The 19,261-nt window shown below is 43.2% G+C and overlaps 2 protein-coding genes and 1 non-coding gene across 4 annotated transcripts in view; 2 read left to right on the forward strand and 1 right to left on the reverse strand.

Moving 5' to 3' along the window:
• Positions 1-19,261, reverse strand: part of UBE2R2 (ubiquitin conjugating enzyme E2 R2) — an 86,590-nt gene that overhangs the window by 64,673 nt on the left and 2,656 nt on the right. The gene's annotated exons all lie outside the window — the stretch shown is intronic.
• LOC118667792 lies at positions 4,579-4,709 on the forward strand. Its single transcript, XR_004971384.1, has one exon. It is a non-coding gene; the product is annotated as a small nucleolar RNA SNORA42/SNORA80 family (small nucleolar RNA).
• LOC118667388 (40S ribosomal protein S29-like) lies at positions 12,142-12,412 on the forward strand. Its single transcript, XM_036330578.1, has one exon. The coding sequence runs from the start codon at positions 12,171-12,173 to the stop codon at positions 12,339-12,341; it is 171 nt and encodes a 56-aa protein (XP_036186471.1). The 5' UTR covers positions 12,142-12,170; the 3' UTR covers positions 12,342-12,412.

Below are 19,261 nucleotides of genomic sequence, written 5' to 3' on the forward strand. Positions count from 1 at the left end.
ATAACTGTGGTTTGTTTATTTTAATGTTTTAACTTGAAATAAGAAATTTAGAAGTTGCCCTAGAATAGATGGTTTGGCTATGTAGGTAGAGCATCAGCCTGTACACTAAAGGAACCAGGGTTCGATTCTGGTCAAGGGCATATGCCTGGGTTTCCAGCTTGATCCCCAGTAGGGGGCATGCAGGAGGCAGTGGATCAATGATTCTCTCTCATCATTGATGTTTCTCTCTCTCTCTCTCCCTTCATCTCTGAAATTAGTTTAATAAATATCCTATCTAATAAAAGAGAAAGATGGTAATTGGCGTACGACCACTACCCTTCCCATTGGCTAATCAGGGAGATATGCAAATTAACTGACAGCCAAGATGGCGGCCGGCAGCCAGGCAGCTTGAAACTAACATGAGGCTTGCTTACTTCAGTGACGGAGGACTCCAACGTTCCCCGCCTGACTTGCTGGCCTCTCAGCTGCAACTCTAAGCAACTATGTTGCAAATATAGAAGCTAAAAAATCCCCAGAAACCTGCTTTACTCAGTCGGGCTTCAACCAGCCGGGCCGCACCATTGTATCAAATACAGACGGTAAACAAAAGCCAGAAACCTGTTTTCAGCAGCCGAGGCCTCAGAGATAAAGCTGGCCCAGAATAAAAAGAAAAAAAGGAGCGGTTGGGAGCTTCCGTCACCCGTCACCCTGAAAACAGCCCTCAGCTCCTCACCCAGACTGGCCAGGCACCCCAGTGGGGACCCCCACCCTGAAGGGTGTGTGGCCAGCTGCAAATAGCCATCATCCCCTCACCCAGGCTGGCCAGGCACCCCAGTGGGGACCCCCACCCTGATCCAGGACACCATTCAGGGCAAACCAGCCAGCCCCACCCATGCACCAGGCCTCTATCCCATATAGTCAAAGGGTAATATGCTTCCCAGCACTGGGATCAGCGGAGCCGCGAGGCCTCCCGGCACTGGGATCAGCATGACAGGGGGCAGCGCCCAAACCCCCTGATCACCCTGCGGCTGTGTGTGTGACAGGGGGTGGGGCCACAACCTCCCTATCGGCCCTGCTCTGTTCGTGACAGAGGAAGGCGCCCCAACCCCCTGATCAGCCCTGCTCTGTGTGTGACAGGGTGCAGCGCCCTAACCCCCTGATCGGCCCTGCTCTGTGTGTGACAGGGTGTGGCGCCCCAACCCCCTGATCGGCCCTGCTCTGTGGGTGATAGAGGGTGGGACCCCAAACCCCCCCACCCCCCCGCCACGGGCCCTGCTCTGTGTGTGACGGGGTAGAGCCATAACCTCCCCATCGGCCCTGCCCTGAGTGTGACAGTGGCGGCGCCCCAACCCCCCGATCGGCCCTGCTCTGTGTGTGACAGGGGGCGGTGCCCCAACTCCCCTATTGGCCCTACTCTGTGCGTGACAGGGGGGAGCTCCCCAACCCCCTGATCGGCCCTGCTCTGTGCGTGACAGGGGGAGCTCCCCAACCCCCTGATCAACCCTGCTCTGTGTGTGACAGGGTACGGAGCCCCAACCCCCCTGATGGGCCCTGCTCTGTGCGTGACAGGGGGTGGCGCCGCAACTTCCCTATCGATCCTGCCTTGAGTGTGACAGGGGGCGGTGCCCCAACCCCCCAATCGGCCGTACCCTGAGCATGACTAGGGGTGGCATCGCAACCTCCAGATGCACCCTGCTCTGTGCATGACAGGGGGCGGCGCCCCAACTCCCCAATCAGCCCTGCTCTGAGCCCGACCAGGGGCTGCATCTAGAGATTGGGCCTGCCCTCTGCCACCTGGGAGCAGGCCTAAGCCAGCAGGGCGTTATCTCCCGAGGGGTCCCAGACTGCGAGAGGGCACAGGCCGGGCTGAGGGATCCCCTCTCCCCCCCGAGTGCACAAATTTTTGTGCACCAGGCCTCTAGTATATTTATAAATGTACACTAATAAAAGAGAAACATGCAAATTGGTGTCACTCTGCTACACCCACCAGCCAATCAGAGTGACTATGCAAATTAACCCAACAAAGATGGTGGTTAATTTGCATATGCAGGTATGGAGTGAAGACTGAAGACTGAAGAGGCTTGGCTTCTCAGCTGCAGTTGCGGAGAAGCCAAGCCTCACTGTGTCTGGAGGGGAGAAGCCAAGCCTCGCTGTGGCTGGAGGGGAGAAGCCAAGCCTTGCTGTGGCTGGAGGGGAGAAGCCAAGCCTCGCTGTGGCGGGAGGGGAGAAGCCTAGCCTCGAGGCTTGGCTTCTCCACTGCGGCCGGACCAAAGGCCTGGGTCCTGGTGCCGGAGGAAAACCGGTGCCAGCAGCCAGGGGAAAGAAGGCCTATTGCGCGAATCTTCGTGCAACGGGCTTCTAATATATATACACACACACACACACACACACACACACACACACACTATTAAAAGGGTAATATGCTAATTAGACCAGGTGTACCAGCCATCTTTCAGATGTCCGACTTCCTTCTGGACAAAGCCATGGTGGTAGAGGCCAAGGCAGAGGATGTTAGGGGCAGTCAGGCCAGCAGGGGAGGCCAGTTGGGAGTGAGATCAAGCTGGCAGGGGAGGCCAGTTGGGGGCAACCAGGCCAGCAGAGGAGGGCAGTTGAGGGCAAGATCAGGCCAGCAAGGAAGGGCAATTAGGGGTTACCAGGTAGGTAGAGGCAGTTGGGGGCGAGATCAGAAAAGCAGGGGAGAGCAGTTGGGGGTGAGTTCAGGCCAGCAGGGGAGGGCAGTTAGGGGCGATCAGGCAGGCAGGCAGAAGTAGTTGGGGCAATCAGGCAGGCAGGCAGGTGAGCGGTTAGGAGCCAGCAGTCCCAGATTGCGAGAGGGATGTCCAACCGCTGGTTTAGGCCTGATTCCTATTGGATCGGGCCTAAACCGGCGGTCAGACATCCCCCAAGGGGTCCCTGATTGGAGAGGGTGCAAGCTGGGTTGAGGGAACCCCCCATGCATGAATTTCATGCACCAGGCCACTAGTCTATATTTTTTTTTGGGGGGGGGGGGGGCCTAAATGGCTTCTAGTTCACTCTGCATCACCCTCTTCATAGGAAGGAAGGAAGGAAGGAAGGAAGGAAGGAAGGAAGGAAGGAAGGAAGGAGGGAGGGAGGGAGGGAGGGAGGGAGGGAGGGAGGGAAGAGCCCTAACCGGTTTGGCTCAGTGGATAGAGCATCAGCCTGCGAACTGAAGAAGGGTTCCGGGTTCGATTCTGGTCAAGGGCATGTACCTTGGTTGCAGGCTAGATCCCTAACAGGGGGCATGCAGGATCGATGTTTCTCTCTCAGCCATGTTTCTAACTGTCTATCCCTCTCCCTTGCTCTCTGTAAAAATCAATAAAATATATTTTTTTTTTTTAAAGAAAGAGGCTCTGACCAGTTTGGCTCAGTGGCTAGAGCATCAGCCTGTGGACTGAAGAGTCCCAGGTTCGATTCCAGTCGGGGGCATGTATCTTGGTTGCGCGCACATCCCCAGTGGGGGGTGTGCAGGAGGCGGCTGATCGATGTTTCTCTCTCATGGATGTTTCTAACTCTCTATCCCTCTCCTTTCCTCTCTGTAAAAAATCAATAAAATATATTTTAAAAAAGAAAGAGAACAATACTGTAAGAAATGGGAGCATGCGTAATTTCTTTTAAACACTTGCAGCATCCAAGAGAGAACAGCATTATTCACAATAGCCAAAAGGTGGAAACAACCCAAGCTTCAACAGATGAATGGGTTAACAAAATGTGATTATTATTTTCAGCCATTAAAAAAGGAATGAGATTCTGATACATATTACAAACACAGACAAACCCTGAAAACTTAATAAGTGAAATAAGCTGGACACAAAAGGACAAATATTGTATGATTTCACTTATATGAGGTATCCAGACTAGGTAAATTCATAAAGACAGAAAATTAAATAGAAGTTAGCAAGGGAGGGGGAATTGAGGAGTTACTTCAATTAATAGAGTTCCACTTCAGGATAATGAAAAAGTTCAGGAAATAGACAGTGGTGATGGTTACACAGCATTGTAAATATACTTAATGTCACTAAATTGTGCACTAAAAATGGTTAAAGTGACAAATGTTATATATATTACTACAATTTTAAAAGCTATGTCATCAAAAATATTTGAAAAGTGATCCATATAATAATAGTTTAACTACCTCTCAGTCTCATAATTTTCTATTAAATAACATTTTTATTGTAAGGGAACTGTTGAGCTCTTGTTAGAAACTACCACAAATTTCAAATTAATAGAATTCAAAATAATGAGGATTTGCTAAACTACACTAGTTGTAACTTTTAATCTTTAGAGCCATTTTCTACATTCTTTGGGAGGGAAAAAATATTTTTTTCTCGCATGTATGGTATGAAAACTGCCTGTTATTTTTTCCAATTGCTTTTTCTTCCAAAAACATCTGAATATGATGTCATATTTAACAAAATTCATAACTGTACACCTTAAAATTAATTTTAATACATATATTGTTCCTATAGATTTAAATTATTAAATTAGGACAGAATTTAAAGTTCAACCAAAGAGTATGAAATAATTTATTAGTGATTATTATACACAGATTTAATGAAATGGATATTAAGAAGACCGAACACATGGATTTGGATTTATGGCAGGCCCGTCCCCCTGAGTTCTCACAGTGCTCATGCCAGAGCAAACTGTGACCTTCAACCATTACCTGGTCTCTGCCCGTAGCTGTAGGCACTGAAGCAGGTTACACAATCAGGGGAGAGAAAAAAGCTAGCTCTCTAACAAATTCCCTTATAACTTTGAACTAGTCATTTCCTTTCCTAGACCTTAATGTCTTTATTTGAAAAATTAGATAATCACTAAGGTCTCTTCCAACATGAAAAACTAACCCTGGTTTTTAGATATGGTTAGACTGAAAGACATTTTAAAAGCATGAATAAATAAAAACTCAGCACACAAAAAACACACAACTCAGCACTGGATCCTTTCTATGTCTTCTAGTTAGCTAAGCATTATTAGTGTTTAAAATCCTAGAAATCTTTTCCTTTTAATTGACAAACCAAGGATATAATAAAATTTCATCTTTTCATTATATTCATAACATTGATTCTGGTAGAGAGCAGTTGGAGATATAAATACAGGACATATGGTTAAATGGATGAAGACCCTAACAATAGCCTATATATAGTAAGTAGCTTCTTTATTTCTTTTGGCAGTTTTATAAGTTTATTCAACAATCAGCAGTTAGTTCTCATCCACATTAACTGTTTGTAGATTTTTGAAAGTGGTGACAGGTACATAGGTGACCAACATATAGAGCTTGTTTAGTGTCTCTTCATCCTCATTTCGTTTTCTGGACAACTGTACCTGGACAGGGTATGGGACACCCCTTATTCCTTTGGCCCAGAGAAACTTTTTTCTTTTTCTTTTTTTTTTTTTTAATTAAATCTTTATTGTTCAGATTATTACATTTGTTCCTCTTTTTTTTCCCCCCATAACTCCCCTCCTCCCAGTTCCCGCCCCACCCTCCACCCTCACTCCCCACCCACTGTCCTCTTCCATAGGTGTACGATTTTTGTCCAGTCTCTTTCCGCATCTCCCACACCCCTTCCCCCCCAAGAATAGTCAGTACATTCCCTTTCTATGTCCCTGATTCTATTATGATCACCAGATTATTTATTCACTTGATTCTTAGATTCACTTGTTGATAGATGCATATTTGTTGTTCATAATTTGTATCTTTACCTTTTTCTTCTTCTTCCTCTTCTTAAAGGATACCTTTCAGCATTTCATATAATACTGGTTTGGTGGTGATGAACTCCTTTAGCTTTTCCTTATCTGTGAAGCTCTTTATCTGACCTTCCGTTCTGAATGATAGCTTTGCTGGATAAAGTAATCTTGGTTGTAGGTTCTTGGTATTCATCACTTTGAATATTTCTTGCCATTCCCTTCTGGCCTGCAAAGTTTCTGTTGAGAAATCAGCTGACAGTCGTATGGGTATTCCCTTGTAGGTAACTGGGTTTCTTCCTCTTGCTGCTTTTAGGATTCTCTCTTTGTCTTTTGCTCTTGGCATTTTAATTATGATGTGTCTTGGTGTGGTCCTCTTTGGATTCCTTTTGTTTGGGGTTCTCTGCGCTTCCTGGACCTGTAAGTCTATTTCTTTCACCAGGTGGGGGAAGTTTTCTGTCATTATTTCTTCAAATAGGTTTTCAATATCTTGCTCTCTCTCATCTTCTGGCACCCCTATAATTCTGATGTTGGTACGCTTGAAGCTGTCCCAGAGGCTCCTTACACTATCTTCGTATTTTCGGATTCTTTTTTCATTTTGCTTTTCCAGTTGGGTGTTTTTTGCTTCTTCGCATTTCGAATCTTTGACTTGATTCTTGCGCTCCTCTGGTCTGCTGTTGGGTGTCTATATATTATTATTTATTTCAGTCGGTGTATGCTTAATTTCTAGTTGGTTCTTTATCACAACATCGAGGGTCTCATTAGATTTCTTGAGGATCTCACTACATTTATCGGCGGTCTCACCAGTCTTTTCGAGGGCCTTACTAAGTTTATCGGCAGCTTCTAGACAGTTCTTGAGAGACCTTAAAAGTGTGGTTTTGAGCTCTATATCTTCCATTTCTGACATTTGCGTCCTGTTTCTTTGTCTCCGCATTTTTATATCTTTTCTTGGTGCACCCCCTAGTGGTCTTTGTGCGCAGTCTTGTAGTTAAGCCTTGATTGTTGTCGGTAATACCAGGGGTGATTTGACCTCCAGGCCAACTGGCTATGAGAGTCAGCTGTGTCTGCAGTGGGAGAGCTTCTGCCGAGAAACTTTTTTCATTCACAGCCTGATGTCAATGTGTACATACGGAGTTCTCATCTCCTTCATGGCAAATTTTCAGATCTTGAGTGCCCGAGGGGCACATTTCTTGAAACTCACTTCATGAATGTGCTTATGAATGTTGATGGTATATTCTCTGGACACACCTCCTTGATGGCACAAGAGCCCTTTCCACCACCTTTTTTTGCGGGAGCCATTATACCCCCCAAGTTGGAAAGAAAGAATGCCATAAGTAGCTTATTTGTTTTTTTTATTCTTCTTCTTCTTTTTTTAATATATTTTTAGTGATTTCACAGAGGAAGGGAAAGGAAGAACCAGAGAGAAACATTGATCGATTTCCTCCTGCACACCCCCAACTGGGGACTGAGCCTGCAACCCAAGCATGTGCCCTTGACTGGAATTGAACCCGGAACCTTTGAGTCCGCAGGCCGACGCTCTATCCACTGAGCCAAACCAGCCAGGGCATTATTATTCTTATTTTTAATCCTCACCAGAGGATATTTTTTTCCATTGATTTTTTTTTTTTTTTTATAAAGTGGAAGGGAGACGGAGAGGCAGAGACAGAAACATTGATGTGAGACACATCGATTGGTTGTCTCCCTCATGTATCCCCATGGGGGCAGAGATCAAGCCTGCAACTGAGGTACATACCTTTGACCAGAATCAAATCCACGACCCTTAAGTCCTCGGCTGCCACTCTAAGCACTGAGCCAAACCAGCTATAGGTAAGTAGCTTCTTTTTAAAGTTCATGACAGTGAATTCCCTTTTGCTTATTAGTTCATTCAACTTCAGAAATAGGTGCATCTAAGTCAGTGGTTCTCAACTCTCCTAATGCCGCGACCCTTTAAAACAGTTCCTCATGTTGTGGTGACCCCCAATTTCATTGTTACAAATTGAACATAATTAAAGCATAGTGATTAATTACAAAAACAATATGTAATTATATATGTGTTTTCCTATGGTCTTAGGCGACCCCTGTGAAAGGGTTGTTCGACCCCCAAAGGGGTCGCGACCCACAGGTTGAGAACCGCTGATCTAAGTAGTACTCAGAAAATATAACAAAGCCATTGTGCATTTTTTAACAAGAACCTTTTTCCTTTTAAAAATTAATCTTATTTTTTCAGCTTTATTGGAGCATAACTGACAAATAAAACTTTATTAAGTCTGCTTTTTTTTTACTTTTAAAATTTATATAGCAAAATATTCACTTTTTAAAAAATATATATTTTATTGATTCTTTACAGAGAGGAAGGGAGAGGGGTAAAGAGTTAGAAACATCGATGAGAGAGAAACATCGATTAAGCTGCCTCTTGCACACTCCCTACTAGAGATGTGCCCGCAACCAAGGTACATGCCCTTGACCGGAATTGAACCTGGGACCCTTCAGTCGCAGGCCGACGCTCTATCCACTGAGCCAAAGTGGTTAGGGCTCACTTTTTTTAAAACTATATTTTTATTGTTTTCAGAGAAGGGAAAGGGGGGATGAGAAGTAGAAACATCAATGATGAGAGAGAATCATTGATTGGCTGCCTCCTGCACACCCCACCCTGGGGACTGAGACTGCAACCTGGGCATGTGCCCTGACTGGGAATTGAACCATGACCTCCTGGTTCACAGGTCGATGCTCAACCACTAAGATACACTAGCTGGGCAATATTCACCTTTGTGGTGTACACTTTTTATTGTTAATCCTCACACGAGGATATTTTTTCCATTGATTTTTAGAGAGAGTGGAGGGGATAGAGAGAAAAGACACATCGATTTATTGCCTCTCACATGCACCCCAACCAAGGCCGGGGATCGAACCTGCAACCCAGGCATGTACCCTTGACAGGGAGTCAAACCTGAGACCCTTTGTGTGCAGGTCAAATCTCTAACCACTAACACTGGCCAGGGCTTGGTGTACACTTTTATAAGTTTGCATGTACATAGATTCTTGTAACCACCACCATAAATACAAAACACATGCCAACACCCCCAAAGAATTCCCTCACACTGCCCTTTGTAGTCAAACTCTCCCTCTCCCCAAACCTCTGGAAACCACTGATCTGGTTCTTTGTATTTACTAGTCCAGTTTTGTCTTTCCAGAAAGTTAGCTAAATGGACTCATTCAGAATGTAATCTTTTTTTTAATATTTTATTGATTTTTTACAGAGGGGGAGAGGGATAGAGAGTTAGAAACATTGATCAGCTGCCTCCTGCACACCCCCTACTGGGGATGTGCCTGCAACCAAGGTACATGCCCTTGACCGGAATCGAACCTGGGACCCTTCAGTCCACGGGCCGATGCTCCCAGCAGTTCTCAACCTGTGGGTCGCAAACAATGAAAATACACCCTGCATATCAGATATTTACATTATGATTCATAACAGTAGAAAATTACAGTTATGAAGTAGCAACGAAAATAATTTTATGGTTGGGGGTCACCACAACATGAGGAACTGTATTAAAGGGTCGCAGCGTTAGGAAGGTTGAGAACCACTATCCACTGAGCCAAACCGGTTAGGGCCAGAATGTAATCTTATGAGACTGCCATAATGCCTTTGATATTCATCCATGTTACTGATGTATTAACAGTTGGTTCCCTTTTATTGCTGAATAGCACTTGGTAATATAGAAATATCACTTTGCTTATACATTCATCCACTGATGGACATTTGGGTTGTTTCCAGTTTGGACAATTATGAATAGTGCTGCTATAAATATTTGCATTCACACTTCTGTGTAAAGTTAGTATTTACACAAGTTTGTATTGCTCTATGACAAATTATTAGAAGTGGCATTTGCGGACTGAAAGGTCCCAGGTTCGATTCCGGTCAAGGGCATGTACCTGGGTTGCGGGCACATCCCCAGTGGGGGATGTGCAGGAGGCGGCTGGTCGATGTTTCTCTCTCATCGATGTTTCTGATTCTCTATCTCTCTCTCTTCCTTTCTGTAAAAAATCAATAAAATATATTTTAAAAAATTAAAAAAAAATAAAATAAAATAAATACCTGTCTTTAAAAAAAAAAAAAGAAGTGGCATTACTGAAGCATATGGTAATTGTATAGTATTTAACTTTGTAATAAACTGCATTCTCACCCGACATATGTATGAAAGTTCCAGTTAACCCTCATCCTCACCAACACTCAGTACTATCAGTACAATATTTTATTTAATCCATTCTAAAAAGTTATGTAAATGGTACTTCACTGTGGCTTTATTTTGCATTTTCCTAATGATTAATGAGCATCTTTATCTTCGCATGTGCTTTTATGCCATCCAAATATCTTCTTTAGTGAAATGCCTGTTCAAATATTTCACCCATTTTATAAATTTGTTGGGGCTTTTTTTTAAGTTCTTCATAAATTCTGCAGCCAGGTCCTTTCTCAATACAAATATATTCTCCCAGTTCATGGCTTGTCTTTTAATTATTTTGACTGTGACCATCACATAAAACGTTTTAAATTTTTGCCCTAGCTGGTTTGGCTCAGTGGATAGAGTGTTGGCCTGAGGTCTAAAGGGTCCTGGGTTCGATTCCGGACAAGGGCACATGCCCAGGTTGCAGGCTCGATCCCCAGTAGGGGGTGTGCAGGAGGCAGCTGATCAATGATTCTCTCTCATCATTGATGTTTCTCTCTCCCTCTCCCTTCCTCTCTGAAATCAATAAAAATATATATTTGAAAAAAAAAGTTTTAAATTTTGATGAAGTTCACATCAAAGTTTTTCTTTCATAGATCATGTTTTTGGTGCTATCTAAGAGCTTTCTGCCAAACCCAAGGTCAAGAAGACTTTTTCCAATGTTTTCTTCTCAGGGTTTTTTCTATTTTATGTTTTACATTTAGGTTTATGATCTATTTTCAATTAATTTTTGTATATGATGTTACTGATTGAAGCTCACTTTTTTACATATGGATGCCCAGTATTTCAACACCACATGTTGAAAAGACTGCCTTTTCTCCACTAATTTATGTTTGCACCTCTGTAAAAAACAAAACAAAAACTGGTTGACTATATTTGTGTAAGTCTATTTCTGGCTCTTTATTCTGTTCCTTTAGCCAATACACCAAACTGTCTTTTTTTTATTTTTAATATTTTTATTGATTTTAGAGGGGAAGGGAGAGGGAGAGAGAGATAGAAACATCAATAATGAAAGAGAATCACTGATCAGCTGCCTCTTGCATGCCCCCTCCTGAGACCGAGCCCGCAACCTGGGCATGTGTCCTTAACCGGAATCAAACCCAGGACCCTTCAGTCTGCAGGTCAACGCCCTGTCCACTGAGCCAAACCAGCCAGGGCCACCACACTGTCTTGATTAGTATAGCTTTACAGTACATATTAAAATTACATATAGTGAGTTTTCCAAATTTATCCTTTTTTAAAATTATTTTGGTTATTCTAGTTCCTTTAACTTTTCATATATAATTTTTAAAAACATAGGCCATAGTAGCCACCTCTTTTGTGGTTTCCTTGTCCTCCAGAAAATTGGCATTTTTACTGCTATGCTTTGTCAAAACAAGTTCATAATATCTACTCTAAATATGTTATGTAGGTACTCATAACTCTTCACCCAATATATCTAGGAGCAGAAACTTATATGAAAAATACACAAATATACATATGAACATGTGTTAAATTCTACACTGAATTTCCAAATCCAATAAAAGAAAAAAGATTAAATAGATACTGGGGAAGTGTTCAAAATATGTTCTTTTTAAAAAATGAATATGCAGCCCAGCTGGCTGAGTGTTGACCTATGAACCAGAAGGTCACGGATCAATTCAGGTCCCAGAACACATGCCTGGGTTGTGGGCTTGATCCCCAGTGTGGGGGTGCGCAGGAGGCAGTGGATGATTCTCATCATTGATGTTTCTCTCTCTCTCTCCCCCTCTGAAATCAATAAAAATACATTTAAATACACATAAAATAAATACACAGTATCTAATATTTTAGATAAAATATAGCAATTTCAAAAGAAAAAATATTTTTAAAATTATTTCTGAATAGTACCATTATAGGTGACTTTTCATAATTTCAGAAGCTTGTTATTAATCCTCATCCGAGGACATTCTTTCCACTGATTTTTAGAAAGAGTAGAAGTGATGGGGAGAAACAGAGAAAGAGAAGCATGGATGTGTGTCTCTCTCTAAAATACTTAAAAAAAAAAAAAAAGAATTAAAACAGAACCCTGGCTGGCTTAGTTCGTTAAAGCGTCCTCCAAAACGCCAAGGTTGAGGCTTGAATTCCTGGTCAGGACACGTACAACAATCAACCAATGAATGCATACATAAGTGGAACAACAAATAGATGTTGTTCCCCCCTTCCTCTCTCTAAAATCAATCAATCAATAAAATTATATAAGAATTAAAGCAGAGCCTTTTGCCTCGTTGCTACAGAGTGAGCAAGATGGGTCACCAGCAGCTCTACTGGAGCCATCGGAGGAAATTCGGCCAAGGTTCTCGTTCTTGCCGTGTCTGCTCAAACCGCCACGGTCTGATCCGGAAGTACGGCCTCAACATGTGCCACCAGTGTTCCCGTCAGTACGCGAAGGACATAGGCTTCATTAAGTTGGACTAAGAACTTCCATGAATGGGTCGTTCAAGACATCTACCTTATGACATAATGCTATCTCTTTGTACATAAAATAATTTTAAAAAACCTTCAAATTAAAAAAAGAAAAGAATTAAAGCAACAAAGAAATAATGTGGGGGGGAAAAGGTAACTAAAAGTTTGAGGCTAGAACTTTCCATTGGTAACCTCCAGTGTTAGAAATATGGTAACTTTCCATTACTTTTAGTACTATAATAATATCCTTTAGTTTGTAATAAAATATAATTATAACCAGTCCAATAGTGAATTCCTTAAAACTGAAGACAACAGTCAAGCAGTTAAATACATTGAAATGCCAACAATAAATTTTTTTTAAAAGAGTAAACAAGTGTTGGTGAAAATGAAAATAAATTAGAACCATCATACATTGCTAGTAGGAATGTAAAATGGTACAGCCACTTTGGAACAGTCTGGCAGTTCCTCAAGTATTGTCATATGACCCAGTAATTCTATTCCTAGGTAAATACCCAAGAAAATGAAAACATGCCCACACTGAAACTTGCACACAAACTTGCACACATCAGTATTATTTATAATAGCCAAATAGTGGAAAACCCAAATGTCCATACAATGGAACACTATTTAATAAAAATACATGCCACAACATATATCAATTTGCAAACATTATGCTAAATGAAAGCCAGTCACATAAAACCATATAGTATATGAATCTACTTATCCTATATAATAAAGAGGTAATATGCAAACTAACCCTCACGCCCTCACAAGATGGCTGCCTATGACCAGGCCGGCAGGGAGGTTAGTGAGGGACGACCAAATGAATGAACAAGCAGGCTGCGTGGGGCAACCAGGCCGGCAGGGGGGTTAGTGAGAAGCAACCAAATGACTGGACAGCAGGCTGCGTGGGGGTGACTAGGCCGGCAGGGGGGGTCAGTTGGGGGCAACCAGGCCAGCAGGGAGGGCAGTTGTAGGCAACCAGGTCAGGGCAGAGGGGGGGGCGAGGGAGGGCAGTAAGGGGCGACCAGGCTGGCAGAGGGGGGCAGTTGGGGGCGACCAGGCCAGCGGGGGGGGGATGCAGTTATGAGCAATCAGGCCGGCAGGGAGGGAGCAGTTGAGGCGACCTGGCCGGCAAGCAGAGGCAGTGAGAGGTGATCAAGCCGGCAGGGGTGGGGAGCAGTTAGGGGCAACCAGGCAGGCAGGTGAGCGATTAGGAGCCAGCAGTCCAGGATTGTGAGGGGGATGTCTGACTGCCTGTTTAGGATCCCCAGGTTCGGGCCTAAACTGGCAGTTGGACATCCCCCGAGGAGTCCCAGATTGGAGAGGGAAAACCCAAATGTCCATACAATGGGCCGAGAGCCCCCCTCCCCCCAGATAATTTCGTGCACCGGGCCTCTAGTATACTATAAAACTCTGAGTTGTACATTTAAATGGATGGATTACATGGCATGTGAATTATATTTCAATAAAGCTGGGTTTTTAAAATTGTTTTAAAAGGGAGAAAGGGAAATCTATTCATTAAGAAAGTCTCAAGAGGCATATCAACTAAATGCAATTGTGAGCCTCATTTTGGACCCTGATTCAAACTAAAAGTATATCTATGAGACAACTGTAGATCTAAACACCAATGGGGTATCCTATATAATAAAAGGCTAATATGCAAATAGACCAAATGGCAGAACAACTGAACTGGTCGCTATGACGGACGCTGACCACCAGAGGACGTGCGCAGAACATGGCAGGCGTCGGCCACAGTGGGATGGTGGAGGTGAGTGGGGGTGCCAGACCAAAGCGGGGTGCTGGTCTCTGCCATCGGGGCGAGCCTCTGGTGGTTACTGAAAATTCTTTGCTCCCGCGCACTGCGGTCCCCCAGCGCTTGCACCTGCTGCCGGCGCCAGCCCTGCTTGCATCCGCTGCTCCTGGCGCCAGAGCCACCGCTCGCACCCACTGCCAGCGCCTGGCGCCAGCCCCGATCACTCGGTGCCGTCAGCGGGTGCAAACGGTGGCTGCCAGCTCCAATCACCTCTCAGGGCTTCTCCACCTCCCCCAGCTCCTGAGGGGAGATCAGGGCCGGCAGTTGCCGCTTGCACCCGCTGCCAGTGCCAGAGCCACCACTTGCACCCACTGCCAGCGCCGGCCCTGCTTATACCCGCAGCCAGCACCGGAGCCGCCACTCACACCCACTGCTGGTGCCCGGCGCCGGTCTCGATCGCTTCGCACCATCAGCAAGTGAGCAGCAGCTGCCAGCCCTGATTGTCCGAGGGCTTCTCTACCTCCCTCTGCTCCTGAGGGGCGATCAGGACAGCGGCTGCCACTTGCATCCACTGCTGGCGCTGGCCCCAATCGCTGAGCAGTGTCAGGTGAGGGCTTCCAGCAGACAGGGGACCAGGGGCCAGGCGGGGGCGCAGAGGATGGGCCGAGATCTGCCCCTGTGCCTACTGCAGCCTCCCAGACCACAGTTCCTTTCAAGGTGCACGAATTCATGTACTGGGCCCCTAGTTCAATAATATGGAAGAGTTAATATTTATTTAGCAAGTGTAAGACTAAAGTCCTTATCTTTTAGGGACTTCAGCATTTAGGGATGAAAGGATATGTTGTCTGAGATTTACTTTGAAACAATCTAGCTCAGCCAGCATGGCTCAGTGGTTGAGTGTCAACCTATGAACCAATAAGTCACAGTTCAATTCTGATCAGGGCACAAACCCAAGTTTCAGGCTCAATCCCCAGTGTGGGGCATGCAGGAGGCAGCCAATCAATGATTCTATCTCATCATTGATGCTTCTCTTTCTCTCTCTCTCCGCTCCCCCCCCCCCCCCCGCTTCAGCTCTGAAATCAATAAAATATATTTTAAAAATAAATACTGTTTACTAACACAAATCTCTGAAACAGGAATTAACATGCTGCAAAGAAAGTATTAAGGCCCAAATCCTTTGTTCAAGAATAATCCTTATTGGCGTTCTCCCTCTCAAGAGCAAACCCTCACCTTTCCTATTCCCCTCCTCTTCCCCACTTAGGGAATCAATCCCTAATTCCACTTAGGGAATCTTCCCACTTAGGGGAAGAGGAGAGGAATAGGCACATTACCTTTTCTTCTCTCTCCTAAGCTACAGCCCTTCTTTTGCTTCTATAACTTCTTTCCTGAGCCCATTTCTTCTACCTCTGTGACTTTCTAAACAAACTTTCTCTTATTAAAAAAAAAAGTATTATAAGAATCCTTATTATCAAATTTAAGTACTGATGCTAGCATTTTAAAAATATTATCAGCCCTAACTGGTTTGGCTCAGTGGATAGAGCGTCGGCCTGCGGACTGAAGGATACCAGGTTCGATTCCAGTCAAGGACATGTACCTTGGTTGCGGGCACTTCCCCAGTAGGGGATGTGCAGGAGGAAGCTGATCGATGTTTCTTTTTTTTTTTTTTAATATATTTTATTGATTCTTTACAGAGAAGAAGGGAGAGGGACAGAGAACCAGAAACATCAATGAGAGAGAAGCATCGATCAGCTGCCTCCTGCACACCCCCCACTTGGGATGTGCCCGCAACCAAGGCACATGCCCCTGACTGGAATCGAACCCGGAACCCTCCAGTCCACAGGCCAACGCTCTATCCACTGAGCCAAACCGGTCAGGGCAAGCTGATCAATGTTTCTAACTCTCTATCCCTCTCCCTTCCTCTCTGTAAAAGATCAATAAAGTATATATTTTTTTAAAAATTATCCAAAGTCCTGGCCGGGGCACTTAGTTGGCTGGACCACCCTCAAGATGCACCAAGGTTTTGGGTTCAAGCCCTTGTCAGGGCACATACAAGAAGAAATCTATGAATGATGCATGGATAAGTAGAACAATAAATCAATGTGTCTCTTTGTCTCTCTCTCCCTTTAAAATCAGTAAGAAAAATGAGCCCTAGCTGGTTTGGCTTAGTGGATAGAGCATCGGCACTGTGGACTGAAGGGTCCCAGATTCTATTCCAGTCAAGGGCACATGCCCAGGCTGCAGGCTCAATCCTAGTAGGGGGCATGCAGGAGGCAGTCCATCAGTGATTTTTCACTCTCATCGATGTGTCTATCTCTCCCTCTCCATTCCTCTCTCTCTAAAATCAATAATAATATATATTTTTAAAAAAGAAAAGAAAGAAAAATGAAAATATCAGAAGATTTTAATGCAGTATTCTCTCACAATTAGGTCACAAGTGCCACCAGACTGATGGCAACTGTATGACTTTGTGGCTTCTAAGACACAGCCTAATTTCAGAGAAGTTAAAAACTAGATAAATATGCATCTTCGAATCAACTTAATACTGTAAAAGCATCATCTATAAAATACTGAGGTGCTATATTTGCACTGGGTGGGGGGCGGGAGGGAAGAACAACACTAAAATTACATTTAGTGCCAAAAAAAATCATTGGATATTAACTATGTTTCAATTTACAATGTTGCCTTAGTTCACTTAAGACCATTTCAACTTCCAGAAAAGGTAAAAGCCCTAAGAGGTTTTCTCAAAGTGATTGAAGAAAAATTAAAAAAGAAATTTTAACTCATCATACAATTGTTTTTAAAATAGCATTACTTTTATCATTTTTAAAACTGTTGTTAGTTACCTATCAAATCCCCTAAAAAAGGGATTCACTTATCAGTTAAGCCTCTGAAAATGCATAGAAACTAGTTTACATGTATCTATTTATTCCAGAGAAACTTCAATTTCACAAAAGGATCCATATACCAGAAAGACTAAAAATCACTTCCTTAAAAGAACTGTTTCAACTACATATTAAGAATTACAGAGTCAGCCCGGCTGGTGTGGCTCAGTGGTTGAGTGCCGATATATGAACCAGGAGGTCAGGGTTCGATTCCCAGTCAGGGCACATGCCCAGGTTGTGGGCTAGATCCCCAGTGTGGGGTATGCAGGAGGCAGCCAATCTCTCTCATCACTGATGTTTCTATCTCCCTCCCTCTCCCTTTCTCTCTGAAATAAAATAAAAATATATTTTTAAAAAAGAATTAGAGTCATATAATAAGAGTATTCCATAATCTGAAGGACATCACCAGGCCAAATATTAACTTTGGAGTTTTGGGATGTGTTCTTTTGGGGGGAGGAGTGCAGAAAACAGATTCATTTCAGCTAGAACAAATGAAAATGATGCAACCCTTTATTTTAAAAAATTATTGAAGAGTTTCTTTAATATAAATCATTGTTAAATCTGATAAAGAAGCTCCTATTGCCCTAGCCGGTTTTGCTCAGTGGATAGAGAATCGGCCTGCAGACTTAAGAGTCCCGGGTTCAATTCTGGTCAAGAGTACATGCCCGGGTTGAGGGCTCAATCCCCAGTAGGGGGCGTGCAGGAGGCAGCCAATCAATGATTCTCTGTCATCATTGATGTTTCTATCTCCTCTCCCTTCCTCTCTGAAATCAATAAAAAAAATTAAATTAAATTAAATAGCTCCTATTAAGGAAAACTTTTAGAATATAACAAATACTTTCTAAGTTATCAGTTTGTAGAGTGTTGTAAAAATGGAACACACCTATATTTTATGCCCTCAATCAGATTACTGAAAGAAATCAAAACTACAAAGAGTTCACTGCTGTACTTTATTTTTTAAAATATATATTTTTTGCCTAACCGGCATGGCTCAGTGATTAAGTATCGACCTATGAACCAGGAGGTCACGGTTCGATTCCAGTCAGGGCACACACCAGGATTGTGAGCTCGATCCCCAGTGTGGGGCATGCAGGGGGCCTCTGAAATATATATATATGTGTGTGTGTGTATATATATATATATATATATATATATATGTGTGTGTGTGTGTGTATATGTGTGTATATATATATATGTGTGTGTGTGTATATATGTGTGTGTATATATATATATAATATGATATATATCTACACTAATAAAAGAGAAACATGCAAATTAGTGTCACTCTGCTATGCCCACCAGCCAATCAGAGTGACTATGCAAATTAACCCAACAAAGATGGCGGTTAATTTGCATACACAGGTGTATCTTATTGATTTCAGAGCAGAAGGAAGAGGAAGAAAGAGATAGAAACATCAATTATGAGAATCACTAATCAGCTGCCTCCTGCACAGCCCACACTGGGGATTGAGTCCGCAACACCACATGTGCCCTGACAAGAATGGAACCATGACCTCCTGGTTCACAGGTCGACTCTCAACCATTGAGCCACACCGGCAGGACTTTGCCAACTTTTAACTGCAACTGTAATGGAACACACTAAAAGCCTTGTTTTAAGACAAAAAGCAATGAAATAAAAAACAATGGTTTAAAACTTATCACTAGCATGACCATAAATTTGCCTGTTTCCAGTGAAGGATTTTGGGATGAAAGGCCATACTATAAAGAAAAAAGTGGAAGAAAATGAAATTGAACAAAATTCTCACACAAGACTAAAACATAAAATCTGTTTTAAGAATTTTCATAAATTTTAATGTCACAATTAAAGGTAAAAAACACACAAAGATAAAGAAATCTAACAATAAAACTGGAGATTAAACCATTCTTTTTTTTTTTTTTTTTTAATATATATTTTATTGATTTTTTACAGAGAGGAAGGGAGAGAGATAGAGAGTTAGAAACATCGATGAGAGAGAACCATCGATCAGCTGCCTCCTGCACATCTCCCACTGGGGATATGCCCGCAACCCAGGTACATGCCCCCGACCGGAATCGAACCCGGGACCTCTCAGTCCGCAGGCCGACGCTCTATCCACTGAGCCAAACCGGTCTCGGCTAAACCATTCTTTTTAAATAAGACTAAAATTAAAAACCATTTAATTTAAATCAGTATATACTACAGGAAGTCCCCTTTATATACTACCTATTCCAAACTGAGAGAGCTTCTACACTTTCACAGTTAAGCAAAAATATTACAATTTGAAAACAATTTTTTTTTAACAAATTCCATTGGA

Source organism: Myotis myotis, unplaced genomic scaffold, assembly GCF_014108235.1.
Source record: "Myotis myotis isolate mMyoMyo1 unplaced genomic scaffold, mMyoMyo1.p scaffold_m19_p_12, whole genome shotgun sequence".
NCBI lineage: Eukaryota > Metazoa > Chordata > Mammalia > Chiroptera > Vespertilionidae > Myotis > Myotis myotis.